We start from the raw sequence: 16731 nt of genomic DNA on the forward strand, positions 1-16731 counted from the left end.
CATACTTCGATTTTTGAGTTACTTTAACCTGATTGAGTAGAGAGCACACCGTCAATCTTTGAGATTACTTCAGTTTGAGAAAGTAGAGCACACATCTTCAGTCCTTAGAGCTACTTTAACGTGATCGAATGAAGCACATGCTGCTTGTCCTTGGGGCTATTTTAATCTGATCGAGTAGTGGGTTTTACCCTAATTCTCATAACGCACTTCAAGGCCAAATTGAAAATCACGTTTATGTGGCAATGGGACGTGAACCATCAATCTATAGATTTACTGTCCAGACACGCTAACCACTTTGCCTTCTCGGTCATGGCAGATAGGCATGACTAGACTTTTTCATATATTTTGAATATAACCAATTATTAGTATTCGTGCTCAGAAGATGCCTTGTTAATTTAAGTAAAACATTCGAAATGTATTGGTATTCTTGTACTTTTCAAAATTTCACATAGCATTACTCTTCGTTTGAAACCTGACACGACCTAAAACTGCTTATTGTATTCAGTAAACTTATACCATATTTAGTCATTACTGAATTATGAATTACGTTTGCTGCTGCAATGTTTGTATTTAGCTTTGTCACACATTTCGTAACTTAATAAAAAACATGTTAATCGTCTTAAAGTTCCTATCATGAACGAGCCGTCGTGCCTCTTAGTTCTTGTACACCAGCATGACTTCCTTTTCGTTCTGAACCACTTTCGGACTACAGACCTAATTCATCCCTCCCACTTTCTTTTATTAATGCTTTCTAATGTTTGCTTGAAAGAGCATAATTGGCTATATCTATGTTATCTGAATTGTGGGAAAGATAGCTGATTTACTGTGATATTTAGCTTAGCATTTGATTATTTTTTTTTCAATTTGTTTCACAACATGAAAAAGTCACAGTTAAAATTTTTCTATCTTCCCAAACTACGTAAACCGACATATGCAAATGAAAATGTATCCAATATTTATAAATTATCTTGTTTCTAATCCATTAAACAGTCAAGCGAAGGTATTATTGTCGGTTATTTTTCAGTTTTCAGGATATGAAAGCGTGACTGTAGTATTTACTTCTCACTTAATGTCTAGTGTATTGTTGTGTTAATTCTGATTTACACGTTGCTATTATGTACCCACTTTAAGCACAGTTATTATTTAATACTTGGTATGAGAAATGATTTTTTTTACTTTTTTGTATATTAGATTTGATAAATATTTTAATTATTCAAATAATTTGTGTGAAGAGATTAATAGTGTTATTGTGGCATCCCACGTTAACGCAAGGATTTTAATTACGTTACGCGGAAGACGGTGTGGCTGCATTATAAAGAGTAACAGAAAATTGAAAAAAGCGCCATTTCTAATATACCGTAGACAGAAAAAATAAATAATCTATGCGTCATGTCTCATCACATAAAAACAGTATTACATGCAACTAATAACCAACTGACCATACGTATCATCAGAAATGAACTTAACAGGACTTCTTAACGTTTTTCTGTCTAAGATGTGACTATTTATCAGTAAGTTGTACCAGATAAAACGGGAGGAATATTTAGCTTCCAGAGTGTAAGTGTTTTGTTTTGGAGAATCTGATCATCTGGTAATGGAAACGTGAGCTCATAAATGAAACCGACTTGCATACAAATGTGTTCATTGACTAGTAAAGAAAGACACGTTGTAGACAAATTTGAATTTCACTGAGGAGAGCATTAAGTAAAGGATCTAGAGAAAAGCGTTTGGCATTCAAGAAGGGATAATTACATAAAATGGACAATAGATATTTGACAAAACCGTGTACTTCACTGAGCAAAAAATCATTACTTAATAAAAGATGCATAACAGACGAAACTTTCTTTCACTGAACAAAGAACCAGTACTTAGTAAAATATGCATAGCACACGAAACCATTTGTTCTATTGAGGAAAATACATAACAGACGAAATCGTAATATTTATTGAAGAAAACATCCTTATTTAGTAGTAGATACATAACACATGAAACCGTTTGTTTTAATTGTTATGTATTATAATTTATTTTGGACGAATCTCCAATTTATTATGTTACGTACTTTACGTATTACTATTTCAAATAACTGGAAATTCATGTTTGAATTTAGAAGTTAATTAAATGTTAATATGTATCAAATTTATTGTATTTGTCAACAAAATTGATACACACAATTTTCTTTTTAACACAAGTATATTTTAATATACTAACAAAAACAATACAATTTATAATAACGGTTATTAGTAATAATTATTACAAATGATGGCTTATATATAGGAGTTTTATAAATTTGCAAACAATAGTGAGTCTTATATCTTGTCTGGAACTGAATCTTTTATCGACATTCACGGAGAACAAATTCTTTCCTTGTTCATACACCTGTACACTTCTTTTGACGCCTAGCTAGCTTGAAGTACCTGTTAGTTTTCACCGGCGAAAATATCTAATGTCCTCGTAGAGACAAACATCCGAAACTAATTCACTGAATTTGAAATCTATAAACATTTCTGATCAAATTCTGTACTCTTCTGATTAATAGGCCACAATTATAGATTCAGAGGCCTAGAGTACACTGACTGCAGCTGACTAATAATATTCTATTACTGTCTCTCGGCGTTTTGGTTTATATAGTGTAAAGCAAATTTCTAGAATGTTCAACAATGTTCAAATACGCTAGCGTTTTCTTAAAACAAATATTGTTGATTCATACTCTCAAGAATTTTCTACACATTTAAAGAACAAACGGGACTTATGCAACACATATCCAATAATATATATCACATGCATAAAACTATACTGAAACAAACGTAGACACTAAAATAATTGTACAGCAGTAAATATGTTACATATTGAGTAAACTGTATGGTAGGTAGTAAAAAAACTGTTTTGTTATTGAACAAAGAATAAAGTGTATATAGCACGGAACTATGTTTTACTGAAGAGAGGTGGTCCTCGTTATATATTAAATGAGCTGGAAGAAGCCATGTGTTTCACTCGGAATATCGTTGCTTAACAATGAATGCATAAATAGAAGTGAAACATCCAATTTATTATCCGTAAGTTTTATACCATATCTTGTATGTTCATGATTCGTAACAAATTATTAGTTCGTTTTTGTGTGTGCTTCCGTGCATGTATTCCACTGAAACACCTGAATATAACTTGAGGCTGTCACACACAAGGAGCAGCATACTCGTGCAATGCGCGTGCACACACTTCCCTGCTTTTCCGTCTCGCGCGCACGCTGAAGATGTAACAAGCTTTTGATTCCTCCCTCACACAATATATAGAAGCGTAACTTGGAATCATACTCAGTGGTTAGCTACAAGGACTATATTCACGAAATATATTGTTATATATACTTCAGAAAAGCTGTAAACTCTCTGTAATACTGTGTTAAGAAGCGACTCGATTAATCATGATGCCTTTGTTGCTGTTAACAATGGTAGGTTGCTAAATATCGTGTTGTTTTTCCTTTTGTGAAAGTTTATTTTATACTTGAAAACATATCAGCGGCCTTCCGATTTTGTATGAAAAATCTAATTGCTGTCCTTTACTTTTATAAATATGGGTAAATTTGTGTTTTACTATTTAAACTTTTAAAATACATAATTCATGGTCTACTGAGACGGGACATTTGATCACGTAAAGTAAACGGAATAAAAACCATTCCTAGTGTTTTCCTACTCTTTATTGAATAAAACACCGCTTTTTTTTATTTGAAGTGTTTTATTGTTTAAAACTGAAAATAAGAAGCCATAAATATAAGGCTTAATAAAAATCGGGCAAAAAAATCAAGTAAAAGTATGGCAGTTTCAAAATCTGGCCTTTTGTTTAAAGCGCGTCTTGAATAAAGATGTAGCAGTTATTCTTCCATTGTAACTTGTAGGAACTAAGACTAGGAGCTCAAAAGCCTCAAGGTATTTTAATTTGTGGCTATTATTTCAACAATTAGTCACTAAGGCTAGTTTTTCACCAGATTTGGGACATTTTAACGTGCAGTTACAAGTGGCTTAGGAAGGAGTGGCAAAGCAGAGGTGACTGGCAAGACATGCACATTTTATAATGAGTGATTAAAAACATAAGGAGTTGCCAAAGGAAGGTTACTCTAGGGTGGTCTGGGGACATGCCCCAGGAATTTAGTATGACTTACAGTTACTGTATAAACCAAATATATGAAAGTGTGGGTGCTACAGCACTCACGATTTCGAATCTTTCGGTTACAAAGACTAGATTTTACCAGATTCTTAACATTTTAAGGTGTACTTAATAAAGCTAGTTTTTCATAAGCTTCAGGACATCTTAATGTGCAATTACTAAGGCTAATTTCCGTAAGTTTCAAAGTGCATTTAGTTATGGCTGCCATCTTTCTTAACTAATTGCGCTTTGAGATTCCTGATTTTCACAGAATATTCACTACTTTCCTCTTAGCCACATTTCAATTTGAACAAATCCGTTGGATGTAGTTTAGCCGTTTCTGTTGAACAAGAAAAACGAAGGGCTTTACTTGTTTCAAATTTACCATGCGTTGAGCGCGAAGTCTGAGAAAACGTGTTTGGAAGGCAAAAATGAAATTTAACATCTGTAATTGAGTAAACTTTTGTAAGAAAGTAGTATGACAGTTGTTTAGTACATTACTTTAACCCTTTAACGAGTGAACATAGGAAAATTCTAACAAAAATTCTGCATACTGACACAGAGTTTACAAAAAAAAAAAACATTTCGCCTGTATCATTTATCAAATGACTGTCTTAATAGTTTCAAAATTATGAGTTGTAAGTAATTATCTTATTGTAACAAATAAACATTATACTGATTCAAGCACCATTTTATTTCTAGGCTTACGGCTTTGGTGAACAACTTTATTTTATATAGAGAATTTGTTTGTTTTTTTAGATCGAAGCTATATCGGGTTATCTGCTGTGGTTATCGCGGAGAATCGAGCTCTAAATTTTGCTGTTTTTGTTGTAAGTCCTCAGACTTACAACGTTTCTACCGGTAGATCTTAATGATCAAGCACCAGCACAGTGTTATAGAGCATATTACTTTCTTTTTCCGCTCATAAACCGACATTTTTCTAGCAGTACGTTTCAGGACCGCATGTCTTTCTTAAGCAACTGGCTTAGGTTTTGAATATCCACTCGAGTCATTATTTGTAATAGTCTACACAGTTTGCAGGAAAGTAATTTGATCAAAACTTATATAAGGTTTTTTCTCATCAGAACTTTTCTCTTTCTCTGAAATTCAGTAGTTTGCTGGAATAATAATGATGACATTACTTTATCTTCTCAGAACATCTCTCAGACTTTTTGTGAAAATGAATAGTAATAATTTTGACTTGATTTTTTAAATTATTTCGAATGAATATGGTTAAACAGGCTTATAGTTTTATTGTTGTTTTTTAGCAAAAATGTCGGCCGAATACTATTATATAGACAATTTAATTGGTTTTGTACTATTCTACTTTAGTATCGTTCAGTGGAGCATACCTCACAACTCCTGAATAGCAAGTAGTCCTCAGCGTAAGGTCAGTTTATCTGTGGTTAGGTAGTCTCTTCATATGGTAATATAATAACAGGAACGTTGCTAACACTAAACGTGTCATTCTAACCAAATGGCCTGGCGTGGCCAAGCGTGTTAAGGTGTGCGACTCGTAATCTGAGGGTCGCGGGTTCGCATCCCCATCGCGCCAAACATGTTCACCCTTTCAGCCGTGGGGTGTTATAATGTGACGGTCAAACCCCGTATTCGTTGGTAAAAGAGTAGCCCAAGAGTTGGCGGTGAGTGGTGATGACTAGCTGCCTTCCCTCTAGTCTTACACTGCTAAATTAGGGACGGCTAGCACAGATAGCCCTCGAGTAGCGTTGTGCGAAATTCAAAACAAACATGATGCATTCCAATTAGCGTGTTTATTACACGCCTTAATTCACAAAATAGGTTTCTCTTTATACAAAACTTAATGCCATTTTCATGATAACTTCATAACAAAACTAATCTTTAAGATGTATGTAACTTATACACTGCTCAGACGGAGATTGCAGTTCCAAACTTGTTTTCCATAGAAGCCATTAAAAGTCAACAGTTGTCCAGCTCAAAATGAAGCTATATTTAAGTGGCTATAGACCTTTGTAACTAGAGTAAATTTGAAATTCAGCAGTAGTTAATTAGGATCTAACAAAGTTTCTTGAGAAGTTAAATTTAATTATATTAAACTTAGGGAATTGCAAATCATATAATTTAACCCACAGAGAAGCTGAACACGCTTCAGAATTGGTTTCTATGCCAGTAGTCATACCTAGGCTTGTTTAATAATATCTGTTGCATCTTAACAATGTATGCTTCAAGGGACGTCTATAATTACAAGAACAAAATGACAAAAGGTCAAATCAAAATATCAAGATATTAAACTTTCCAAACTGTAATATTATTACCAATGAATTTTCATCAGAAACTACAAAGATTTAACTAATTGAATGATAATTTTGGTGTTAACGCCTAATTCTAAACGTTAAGTTATGGAAATCGAGAGCCCTACACGGGAGTGAAATAGTATAATAAAATTAGACAATTCTCAACGTATTGGGTTCAAAATATATTTATGGATTATTTAAGAGGACGTACAATTATTATTTTCTTATAAACTGATTATTTCAAACTTTGTAACATGCTACTTTCGAATTAATTCTTATTTCTGCATACTGACACAGAGTTTACAAAAAAAAAAAAAAACATTTCGCCTGTATCATTTATCAAATAACTGTCTTAATAGTTTCAAAATTATGAGTTGTAAGTAATTATCTTATTGTAACAAATAAACATTATACTGATTCAAGCACCATTTTATTTCTAGGCTTACGGCTTTGGTGAACAACTTTATTTTATATAGAGAATTTGTTTGTTTTTTTAGATCGAAGTTATATCAGGTTATCTGCTGTGGTTATCGCGGAGAATCGAGCTCTAAATTTTGCTGTTTTTGTTGTAAGTCCTCAGTCTCAATATCAAATTTAAACACTTATTGGTCAAAATATTTAGCAATCGATAACTGGTAAAATCATAGTCTTGGCAATCACAAAAATAAAAACAACTATGAACTGGATATATATACTCTTCAAAAAAAGAAACACAAAAGGCAAAATTTGAGACAAATTGTTAACAAGTTCATTCCGGGTTGTTCTGTATGACATGTGTGAAACTTTGCACATTCACTGCTGAACATCCAAAGTCTGCAAAGGCGAAGTTCACGCTCACTTGTTGAAGTTTAACGTCACTCAACGTCATAACAAGTATGCCCCCCGTGAGCATCAATAACTGCTTGGCATCTCCCGCCCATTGAAGCGATGAGATGACGAATCACATCCTGCGGAATGGCTGTCCACTCAGCCTGCAAAGCTGCTGCAAGCTGAGGTAGAGTCTGCGGTTTAGGTTGTCGCCGTCGCAGACGTCGGTCCAACTCGTCTCAAAGATGTTCGATGGGGTTTAAATCTGGTGATCTGGAGGGCCAGGGAAGAACGTTGATGTTGTGGTGTCTCAAGAAGACAGTGGTGAGTCGGGCTGTGTGAGGACGGGCGTTGTCATGTTGAAAAAACGTCGTTGACGTTCACCATGATGGGCTTCACATGGGCCTAAGAATCTCGTCGACGGTTGCGTACGGTCTGATCGGAAATCCTACACAGCCCTGGTATGGTTGGGGCAGTAGAGGTCGCAGTGGTGGTCCTATCCCGAAGGTGACGTAACCGGAGGTAGCGATCTTGTGCGGGCGCGGTCACACGATGTCTGCCAAATCGTGGATGGTCACGAGTTGATCCATGTTGTTGGTGACGATTCCATAGCCTTGTGATGGTGCTTGGGTGGCCATTCACAGCTCCGGCAACATCTGATCGAGATTCGCCTGCTTACATGCGACCAATGGCGTTGTTGCGTTGTGCTGCAGTCAGTCTTGGCGTAACTGTATTGCGTGTCGGTGGCTTAACACTGAGCTATGGAAACCGAGAACCCGTCACTCTTATAGGGATTTTGCACATGTTGCACTTGCAGAACATGCAGATCTCTCAAACAAATTTATTGGACACGAATGCGTTTTGGCGAAAAATCCGATGTTTTCCTCCGTTTTCAAAGTGCACAACTTTTATTGTCATTTTGGTCTGACAATCAGTGCCTCAACACGTGTAACATCACATACTCTGAGCTTGTAACATTATTACATATATTTCTCTTTAAAATTAAAAAAATATTCCTTTCTCTTTTTTTGAAGAGTATATAACTAATACGAACAACTTGAACACTTACTAAGGTGATTCATGATAAGGTTAAACCTTAGTACATTACAAATAAAGGATAAAAGGCACTCAAGTTTTACTTGTAATTGTGTAGAAAATTAGAAAAATTCTCGCCATTACAATTGTCGGAGAAAGCAAATAGTAAGAACGGAAGGACATAAATAATAATCGAAGGGAAATATTAAGCAGAGACCTTTGGATAAGTATGTTTCAACATGCTGAGAATGCCGTCTTTTTTATTTAATTCGCCAAGTGGAAAGAGGTTTTAAACAGAACTTAGAGTACCCACACAAAAATTGTAAAATTTAATCAAACGTTTTGGAGCTTACAAATTCCACCGTCAGGATATTCCTTAAATATGCACAAGCTAAACGTTTCGATTCAAACTGAAAGCGTATGAAATAAACCAAAATCTAAAACAAGCATAAAAAAATTATTTGTTTGTATTGAGCACAAACCTACACAATGTGACTCTGTGTTCTGCCCACCGCGGGTATCAACACCCGATTTTTAGCGTTATAAGCCGTCAGGCTTACACTAGGAAGATGAAAATACAAAAGTACCGAAACAATATATATTTATAAGATTGTTATGGAGCAAAAGAAGCTGTTTACATACGAGTAAGAAACAAAAAATAGATAATCTAAAATAAAAACAGCTGAACGGAATTAGCGCCGGCATGGCCAGGTGGTTAAGGCACTCGACTCGTAATCCGAGGCTCGCAGGTTCGAATATCCGTCACACCAAACATGCTCACCATTTCAGTCGTGTGGGTGTTATAATGTGACGGTCAATCCCACTATTTGTTGGTAAAAGAGTAGCCCAAGAGTTGGTTGTGAGTGGTGTTGACTAGCTGCCTTCCCACTAAGTTTGCACTGCTAAATTACGGATGACTAGCGCAGATAGCTCTCGTGTATCTTTGCGCGAAATTCAAAACAAACCAAATTGAAAAGAATTAATTAGTATTAGTAAATTTCATTGATGAGAAATTGTGGCTGGATGTACCCAAAATTATAAACAAAAACAGAGTGATTAGTTTTCGCTATATATATATATATATCTAAAGGAAAAATGCAATAATATAAATATTTCTAACTAGTTCAGTATTCATTTCATTCATTTGTTTACGTGTTTAAACGTTTAAATTTCAAATTAACAAAATATACTGCATGTATAATTCGTGTATGATGTTTAATGTAAGTGTTTTTACATATCCCTAAAGATATTAAATATGTTTACAAATGTATGTTTGAAACTAAGCACAAAGTTACATAACTGGCTGTCAGCCCAGGGTTTGATCTTTCAAATTCTTCACCGCTTGAGTGCAGAGTGAAAGAAACTTTATAACAAACGTACAACGTTTCGATAAGCTTATGTCATCAGGTGCAAGTGGGTTCCTCATCATCAAACGTGTGGTCATAAATCTTTGAAGCTTACCACTGAATCGGGAAGGGGGCATTACAAATTGTAATTTATATTATAATTTTAAAAGAGTTTTATAAATTTCTTTTTTTATCTGATATTATAAGTTGAATCTTATGTTTGTGTGATTATAGTTGCATACACAGTTTTAAAATGTATATATGATTTTGTCCTACACGTCTGCTACATTAAAACGTACAATGCTGGCCAAAATCGTGAGGCCAATGAACATAAAAGAAAAAATATGCGTTTTGCGTTGTTAGACTCAACCACTTATTTGAGTAGAGCTTCGAAAGATGAAAATAAGAAAAGGGAAAATAAAACTAAAAAACATTTCTGGCAATTAATAGGGAAAATGTGAACACCAGGACATCAGCCTAAATAGTAGCTGGTCAAAAGTTTAAGACCATACTGAAACGAAGCGTTAATCGGTAAACATGTAACAAAATTTAGTCATTTCTGTTCAAGCATTAATGTTGTCAACATCTCCCACTGACATCTCTTGGGTTACATTGAGTAAAAACATGGCAAAGGCTAAAACGTTGACAGAGTTTGAATGTGGCAGAATTGTCGAGCTGCAAAAGCAAGGTCTCTCTCAACGTGCCATCGCTTGTGAGATTGGGCGTAGTAAAACTGCTGTGGCAAATTTCTTAAAAGACTCTGAGGGATACGAAACGAGAATTTCAAGTGGTCGGCTCAAGAAACTTTTGCTGACGTTGAGAAGGAGGATTCGACGGGTTGTCCGGCAAGACACCAGCCGATCGTCGAACCAGATTAAGGCCCTAACGGGCGTAGAATGCAGCTCGAGAACAATAAGACGACATCTACGAGAAAAAGGCTTTAAAAACTGTAAATGTCTTCTAAGGTCACGCCTCCTTCCACACCACGAAACAGTTCGGTTAAACTTTGTTGAGAAGCACCAAACATGGGACGTAGAAAAGTGGAAGAAGGTTTTGTTCTCTAATGAGAAAAAATTTAACCTGGATGGTCCAGATGGCTTTCAACGTTACTAGCACGATAAGAATATCCCACCGGAGACATTTTGTACACGACACAGTGGAGGAGGTTCCATCATGATCTGGAGTGCTTTCTTCTTCCATGGAACAATGTAGCTTCAGGTTATACAGGGGCGTCAAGTAGTAGCTGGCTACACTGGCATGTTGAAGAGAGCATCCTTATTGACTGAAGGCCCTCGCTTATGTGGAAATGACTGGATCTTTCAGCGGGACAATGCTGCAATCCACAATGCCCGCAGGACAAAGGACTTTTTCATGGGGAATAACGTAATTCTTTTGGACCATACTGCGTGTTCGCCCATACTGAATCCCATTGAAAATGTTTAGGGGTGGATGGAAAGGGAAGTCTATAGAAATGGACGTCAATTCCAAACAGTTCATGATCTTCGCGACGCCATCTTCACCACTTGAAATAACATTCCAGCCAGCCTTCTGCAAACGCTTATATCGACTATGCCAAAGCGAATGTTTGCAGCTCATTGCAATGACAGCCGTGCAACTCACTACTGAGACCTCTTGTTGAGCATTTCCTATCCTGTTTGGGACTTCTTTTCAGTATGATCTTACACTTTTGACCAGCTAGTATTTAGGCTAATTTCATAGTGTTCACATTTTCCGCATTATTTTTATTTTCTCTTTTTTTATGTTCATCTTTTTAAGCTCTACTCAAATAAGTGGTTGAGTCTGACAACGCAAAATGCATATATTTTCTATATGTTCATTCGTCTGAAGATTTTGGCCAGCAGTGTATATAAATATTATTTAACTATTCACTGGAATTATAAACTTTTAATTCATAATAACTTGTATGTTGAGTTGTTCATCCACGTGATAACAAGAGATATTACAATCTGTTTTAAGCAGAAGACGTATTTCATATTGTAATTCTTCGGTTTCTATACTTCTATCTAAATGTGAGTAGTTGAGTTGGAATTTGACGTTATATTTCAAAAACCCTGATCGCGTGCTATTGATATAAAAAGGTCCAAGTATTTCTACTTTCGTAATAAAAGTATATAACGTTTGTTTTGGGTTCAAAACTTTCACATTTTATGTCATGACGAGTTTCAAATAACCATAATGATGTTTCTACATGTAGATTTATCTATTTAGTCTAAAAGTTATATTTTTGGAAGACCAGTTCTATTATTTCGTAAGCAGAAAGATTATTTTTAATTACACGTGGCTTCAGTGCATTAGATCTGCGTGTGATGTATTCATTTCGTCGTATTTGCACCCTGAGAATGGAGAGAAATAAAGTTCTCCGTGATAGGAAACGGAAGCGAAACGGGAAAATCAGACCCCTATTGCAAATGTACATGCACACAGGATAAAAAATTTTGCAAAGTGGAGGTTGTACATTGCGTAATAAAAAGTTTTTTACAGTATCATATAACCAATAGTTCCATTATAGTATGATAACAGTATTTGTACAACTCGTTGTATGGTATTCTACTTTCCACCTGATTTCAATGTTATTGTAGCAAACTTGTGAGAAAAACTCAAAGAGTATTTTCTTAGTTCTGTAAGAAATGCATGAAGATTCATATGCAGTTATACTGTAATACATAAAGTTTTCAAATATCGTCAACACAAAATTTAGTAGAACTTGGATAGCAAAACATATTCAAGTCACGTACATATTTTCATGCTGTATAAGAAAGTAGCGTGAACGAGATCGGACTTTTACGTATTTCATTCGAAACATAAACTAAAAATGTTACTATTGTTATAATGGATATAAAGGCACAGTATCAAAACTATAAGCTCTTTATTTAAGGAATTATGGGAATCATATAGAAGTAATTCCTTGCTATTGCCCAATATTTTCTGTGATTATTGCTCAACACACATGTGCGAAAGACCTTTCCTAAAGAAATAAACACTTTTAAGTTCAAAAAACACTATATACGTTCAACCAATAATGAGACTTACGGTCGTATCTTTAACGGTTACGCGCTTCAACTTTTAATAACATAGTTTAAATACTTCTGGTACTATTTTAAAGGAATAGTCGTTAATAAGACGAGAGTATTTCACGCTAGACTTGAAATTGTTAGCTTTATTAAATTACACAACTAGTAGCTTTTCTTTCCAGAGAAGATTTTCTAACAAGTTTTTTTTTTATATATATAATTATTGTTCTCACACTGTCGTGAGGCTTCACTGTCCATAGTGAACTGTAGACATAACGGTGCAAGCAGGCGAAGCATCCAAGCGCTACACTCTCATTAGGGTAAGATGAGATTTACACGATCCCAGATCATTTTGTTTTGTCCACAATTTTAGCATTTTCTTATGAAATTAAATTTCTTTCATTAGTATTATCCTGGGTTAATCGAAACTTGAATACAATAATATTTTAAAACACGTTAAAAACAACAAAAACTTTAGGGTAGTCTGATTCGTCTTCAAAAAATCAACTGAGTGATAAAGGGTTAAGAAAACTAATGACTGTTGTAAACTAATTTACTTTCTTTTTTCTAATACAATTAATGAATTTTATTCTCTAAACCTAACTAGCACGTTTTAACATTTTACTTTTCAAGATAGACTCTTGGAATTTGCATTACTGGTCTGTGTGTGTTGTTATGTGCATAAATTGTGTTTATGTTTTAGTGCACAATGTAAGAAACTGCATATTTCAACAGGCCAACTTGTATTTTCGTTTCATGCATACAGTAAAGATTTAATCCAGTTTCTAACAGACGTTTTCGAGTTCGAATCCAAAAATGTAATCGAAACATTCTGCCTGTGTGTGTACTGTTTTTTAATACTAATATACACAACGTCTACAAATGTTTGCATTAGTTTTAAACGAAAACATGTAGAAAACAGTGCATATTTTGAATACTGTAAGAAATTTGCTTTTCAAGTCATAATTATTGTACAAAAAGAAAAGTGTTTTTAGGATATTGTAGATTCATTGGACTTTAACTCAAGTCTATGGTACTTTAGCACTATACTTGTTTTGATATAAAATGTCTCTTCTTCGTGTTCATTGTTAAAACTGCCAACTAAATTACAAGGAACTGTACAAAAGGTTCGAAATTCCATGTTTCACTGTAACTTAGTGAGTATGCATATCTTTCATAATTAGAATTAATGGTAACTTCAGAAAGTGCATGACATATTTATTGTGTATCCTTCTTTACAGTATCCGCGTACCTTGAGAATGATTAATGACAAAACTATCAAACTTGGTTGATATATTAGAACCTTCACAGTTTTTACAGATTTGAAACCGAGAAGCCAAATCACGCATGCATACTCTTCTTTATGCAAACAACGGGTAGGTATAGGACAAAAGAACTCGACGTCTTCAGGAAATTCGTATTTACAGTGATAATTCCAGCTACTTTACGTTACCATACCTTGGAACGATGTCACCATGTTTCTTGACACCCGCGCCCACATAGCACAATAATCATAATGCCTGGTTCTTTTGGGTATCCGCGCAAAGCTACACACGTTCTACCAACATTAACCGTCCAGATTTTTGAATTGGTAAGGTAGAAAAAAGAAAGCTATAAGTCAATAGTGTGCACTTTCAGCTTTTGGGTTACCCTAATAAAAGTAGAATTGGGTCATCTTATAATTCACAAAGTGTGGAACGTGATTTTGTGGTAACGGAACTCGAAGCAGGACATTTGAATTCACAGTATAGTCCAAAAAACATAATTTAAACATGTTTTTGATCTATCAAATATTTTATTATAATATATATGCAAGTAATAACCTTTTAATATATATCTTTCATTAAGCTCAGAATTGTTTTCAAAATCCTCGTAGTTACTAAAACATTTTTCTTTTTGTTGTTAATCTTATTAATATTGATACGGGCCTTAAATTACTTCTCCATTAACTATCATTATAAATAATCTTTCTCTTTTCTCTACAAGAGGAACTCTTGGACCAAAATTGCATAACTTAGTAAATTTATTAAAATTGAATACATGCTTTGGAATGTGATAAACCTACCCTTTCACGTTCTTTCAAGGTAATCGGTTGCGCCAATGATGTCACATCCCTATACTTATCAAAGAAAATCTACATATTACATAGTTATAGTAAATCACAACGTATAACTCAGACTTCTGTTCTTCCGTACTTTAAAACTATAATTTGAATGTCGTATACTTTACATTATTTGATTGTCTTATATTTTACGTTAGTGTAATTAGAAACATGGGAAAGTATTTGCTGTCGCGTATTTATTTGTTTGACGTAGGATGGAAGGAAGGTTACTGACAAGGTAAACCAGTATAAGAAGTAATAAAGCGAACATAAGATATGGATTCTCTTGAGAAGCATATTTTCTGTGCTCAATAACATTCCAATGTACCATGTGGTTATCACTCTCAGTTACCGTTGATTGCACCATTAACTTTGTGTGGCTAAAGTGACAAACTGGGACGACACGCACGCACACACCCGCACACGCACACACACACACACACACACACACACACACACACACTCCCATATATAAGCCACTGAAACTACGAGAAGGAAGTTATGCTCTGCTGAGTTCCTGCCCAACAGAGCATTAAAAGGCGTATTTCTTCACGTGTTTACTAGGGATAACTTTTAAATTTATGTTATTAAAAAATTGAAAATATCAAGTCACTTAGGAGCGTTGCAAAATCTGTTATCATTAAGTCAGTGTGAAAAAAATTGATAGAAATACAGGTATATGAATAAGTAAATATGAAGGTAAATTGATTTATATTCATGCCGTTATTTAACATTGCAGTTAACACGTCAGATACTTATTGAATACTATATTAATATAATATAAATACAATTTTTGCTTGTTTGAGGCAATAGTAGTTTTCACTCGATACACAATTGTACTTTCTAGAAAGTAAACTGTTCAGTTTCTGAATATATTAGATTAAGCTTATATTCTCTCCGGTAAATATAACTTGTTTACATCGTTTGAGGCAGTTATTTTTACGTTTTCTCATAGTAAGTTATTCTAAGCTTAGAGAAATTGTACCTTTTTATTACCAACGATATGACAGATTGCGTGGAAAAAAACACACACAGAAACACGTGTCTCATGTGTCACGGCTGCTAAGGGATGCCACCTAGGAAAATAAAAAATATATATTGCCAATATTTTTCACTGGCTTGTTTTTCTAACAGTTTTTTTTAGTCATATCATCAAACTTTTCGTTAAAAGAATCTAATAACACAAATTACGCTTGTCTTACCGCACTCCCACACCCCTCCTATGGAGGGAGGCGTGCCCAAAAGTTTGTGAATTCCTGCTTTAGAAGATTTACTGTACACAGTGTAAAGATAACCTTTTATGTAATCATTTGAAGATTTAGAAGTGGGTCATTATTGTATAAATTACTGAAGTTTGCCGAATTTCATTAGACATTGAATTAGACAAGACCAGACTCACATTTTCTGTTTTCTATCTAGCCCTCCAGTGGCACAGCAGTATATCTGGCTTCTAGCATTGTGTGTACCGGGTTTTCATACTCGTAGTGGGCAGAGCACATGCAACTTTGTGCTTAATTACAAACAAACGAATTCTTCTATGTTATAGAACAAAATAATCACTTAGCAGTTAAAGAAGTATCGCGCGCATTCTTTTCTGGTTACGCCTAATCATTGAGAGTAAAATCCTTTCAAAAATTTTATTATGAACATCTGTTAAACTTAAATGTATAAAAAATTAGTGGTCGTTTTTTATCTTGTTTTCTTTCTTGGCTAGATACAACTTTACTTATTTCTACTTGCTGCGTGTATTTTCTTTCGTGGTTTAAAAAAGAAAAAATAACAATGGATAAAAAAAATTTTCAGACTACACTGCATAATTTCGTTTGGAAGACATCAAATACCCTAAACTGTACACTTGTTAGAATCTACTTCGTTATTCAATAGCTGGTTTTGTTATTTTCTTATTGTTAGCAGTTATTATTAGACATAAACAACATATTATTTTCAGCCTAGATACAATTTTTTTATTCATCTCATGTATACTTATATGTTAAATGGGCAAA

The 16731-nt window shown here is 34.5% G+C and overlaps 1 protein-coding gene across 1 annotated transcript in view; it reads left to right on the plus strand.

Moving 5' to 3' along the window:
- The first annotated feature begins 3307 nt into the window (after positions 1-3307).
- LOC143247463 (uncharacterized) overlaps positions 3308-16731 on the plus strand; it is a 65249-nt gene continuing 51825 nt past the window's right edge. The window contains exon 1 of the mRNA XM_076495627.1: positions 3308-3442. Within this exon, the coding sequence (XP_076351742.1) occupies positions 3416-3442 (27 nt within the window). The 5' untranslated portion in view covers positions 3308-3415. The remainder of the gene's footprint in view (positions 3443-16731) is intronic.

The sequence above is a fragment of the Tachypleus tridentatus genome, chromosome 1, assembly GCF_004210375.1.
Source record: "Tachypleus tridentatus isolate NWPU-2018 chromosome 1, ASM421037v1, whole genome shotgun sequence".
Lineage (NCBI taxonomy): Eukaryota > Metazoa > Arthropoda > Merostomata > Xiphosura > Limulidae > Tachypleus > Tachypleus tridentatus.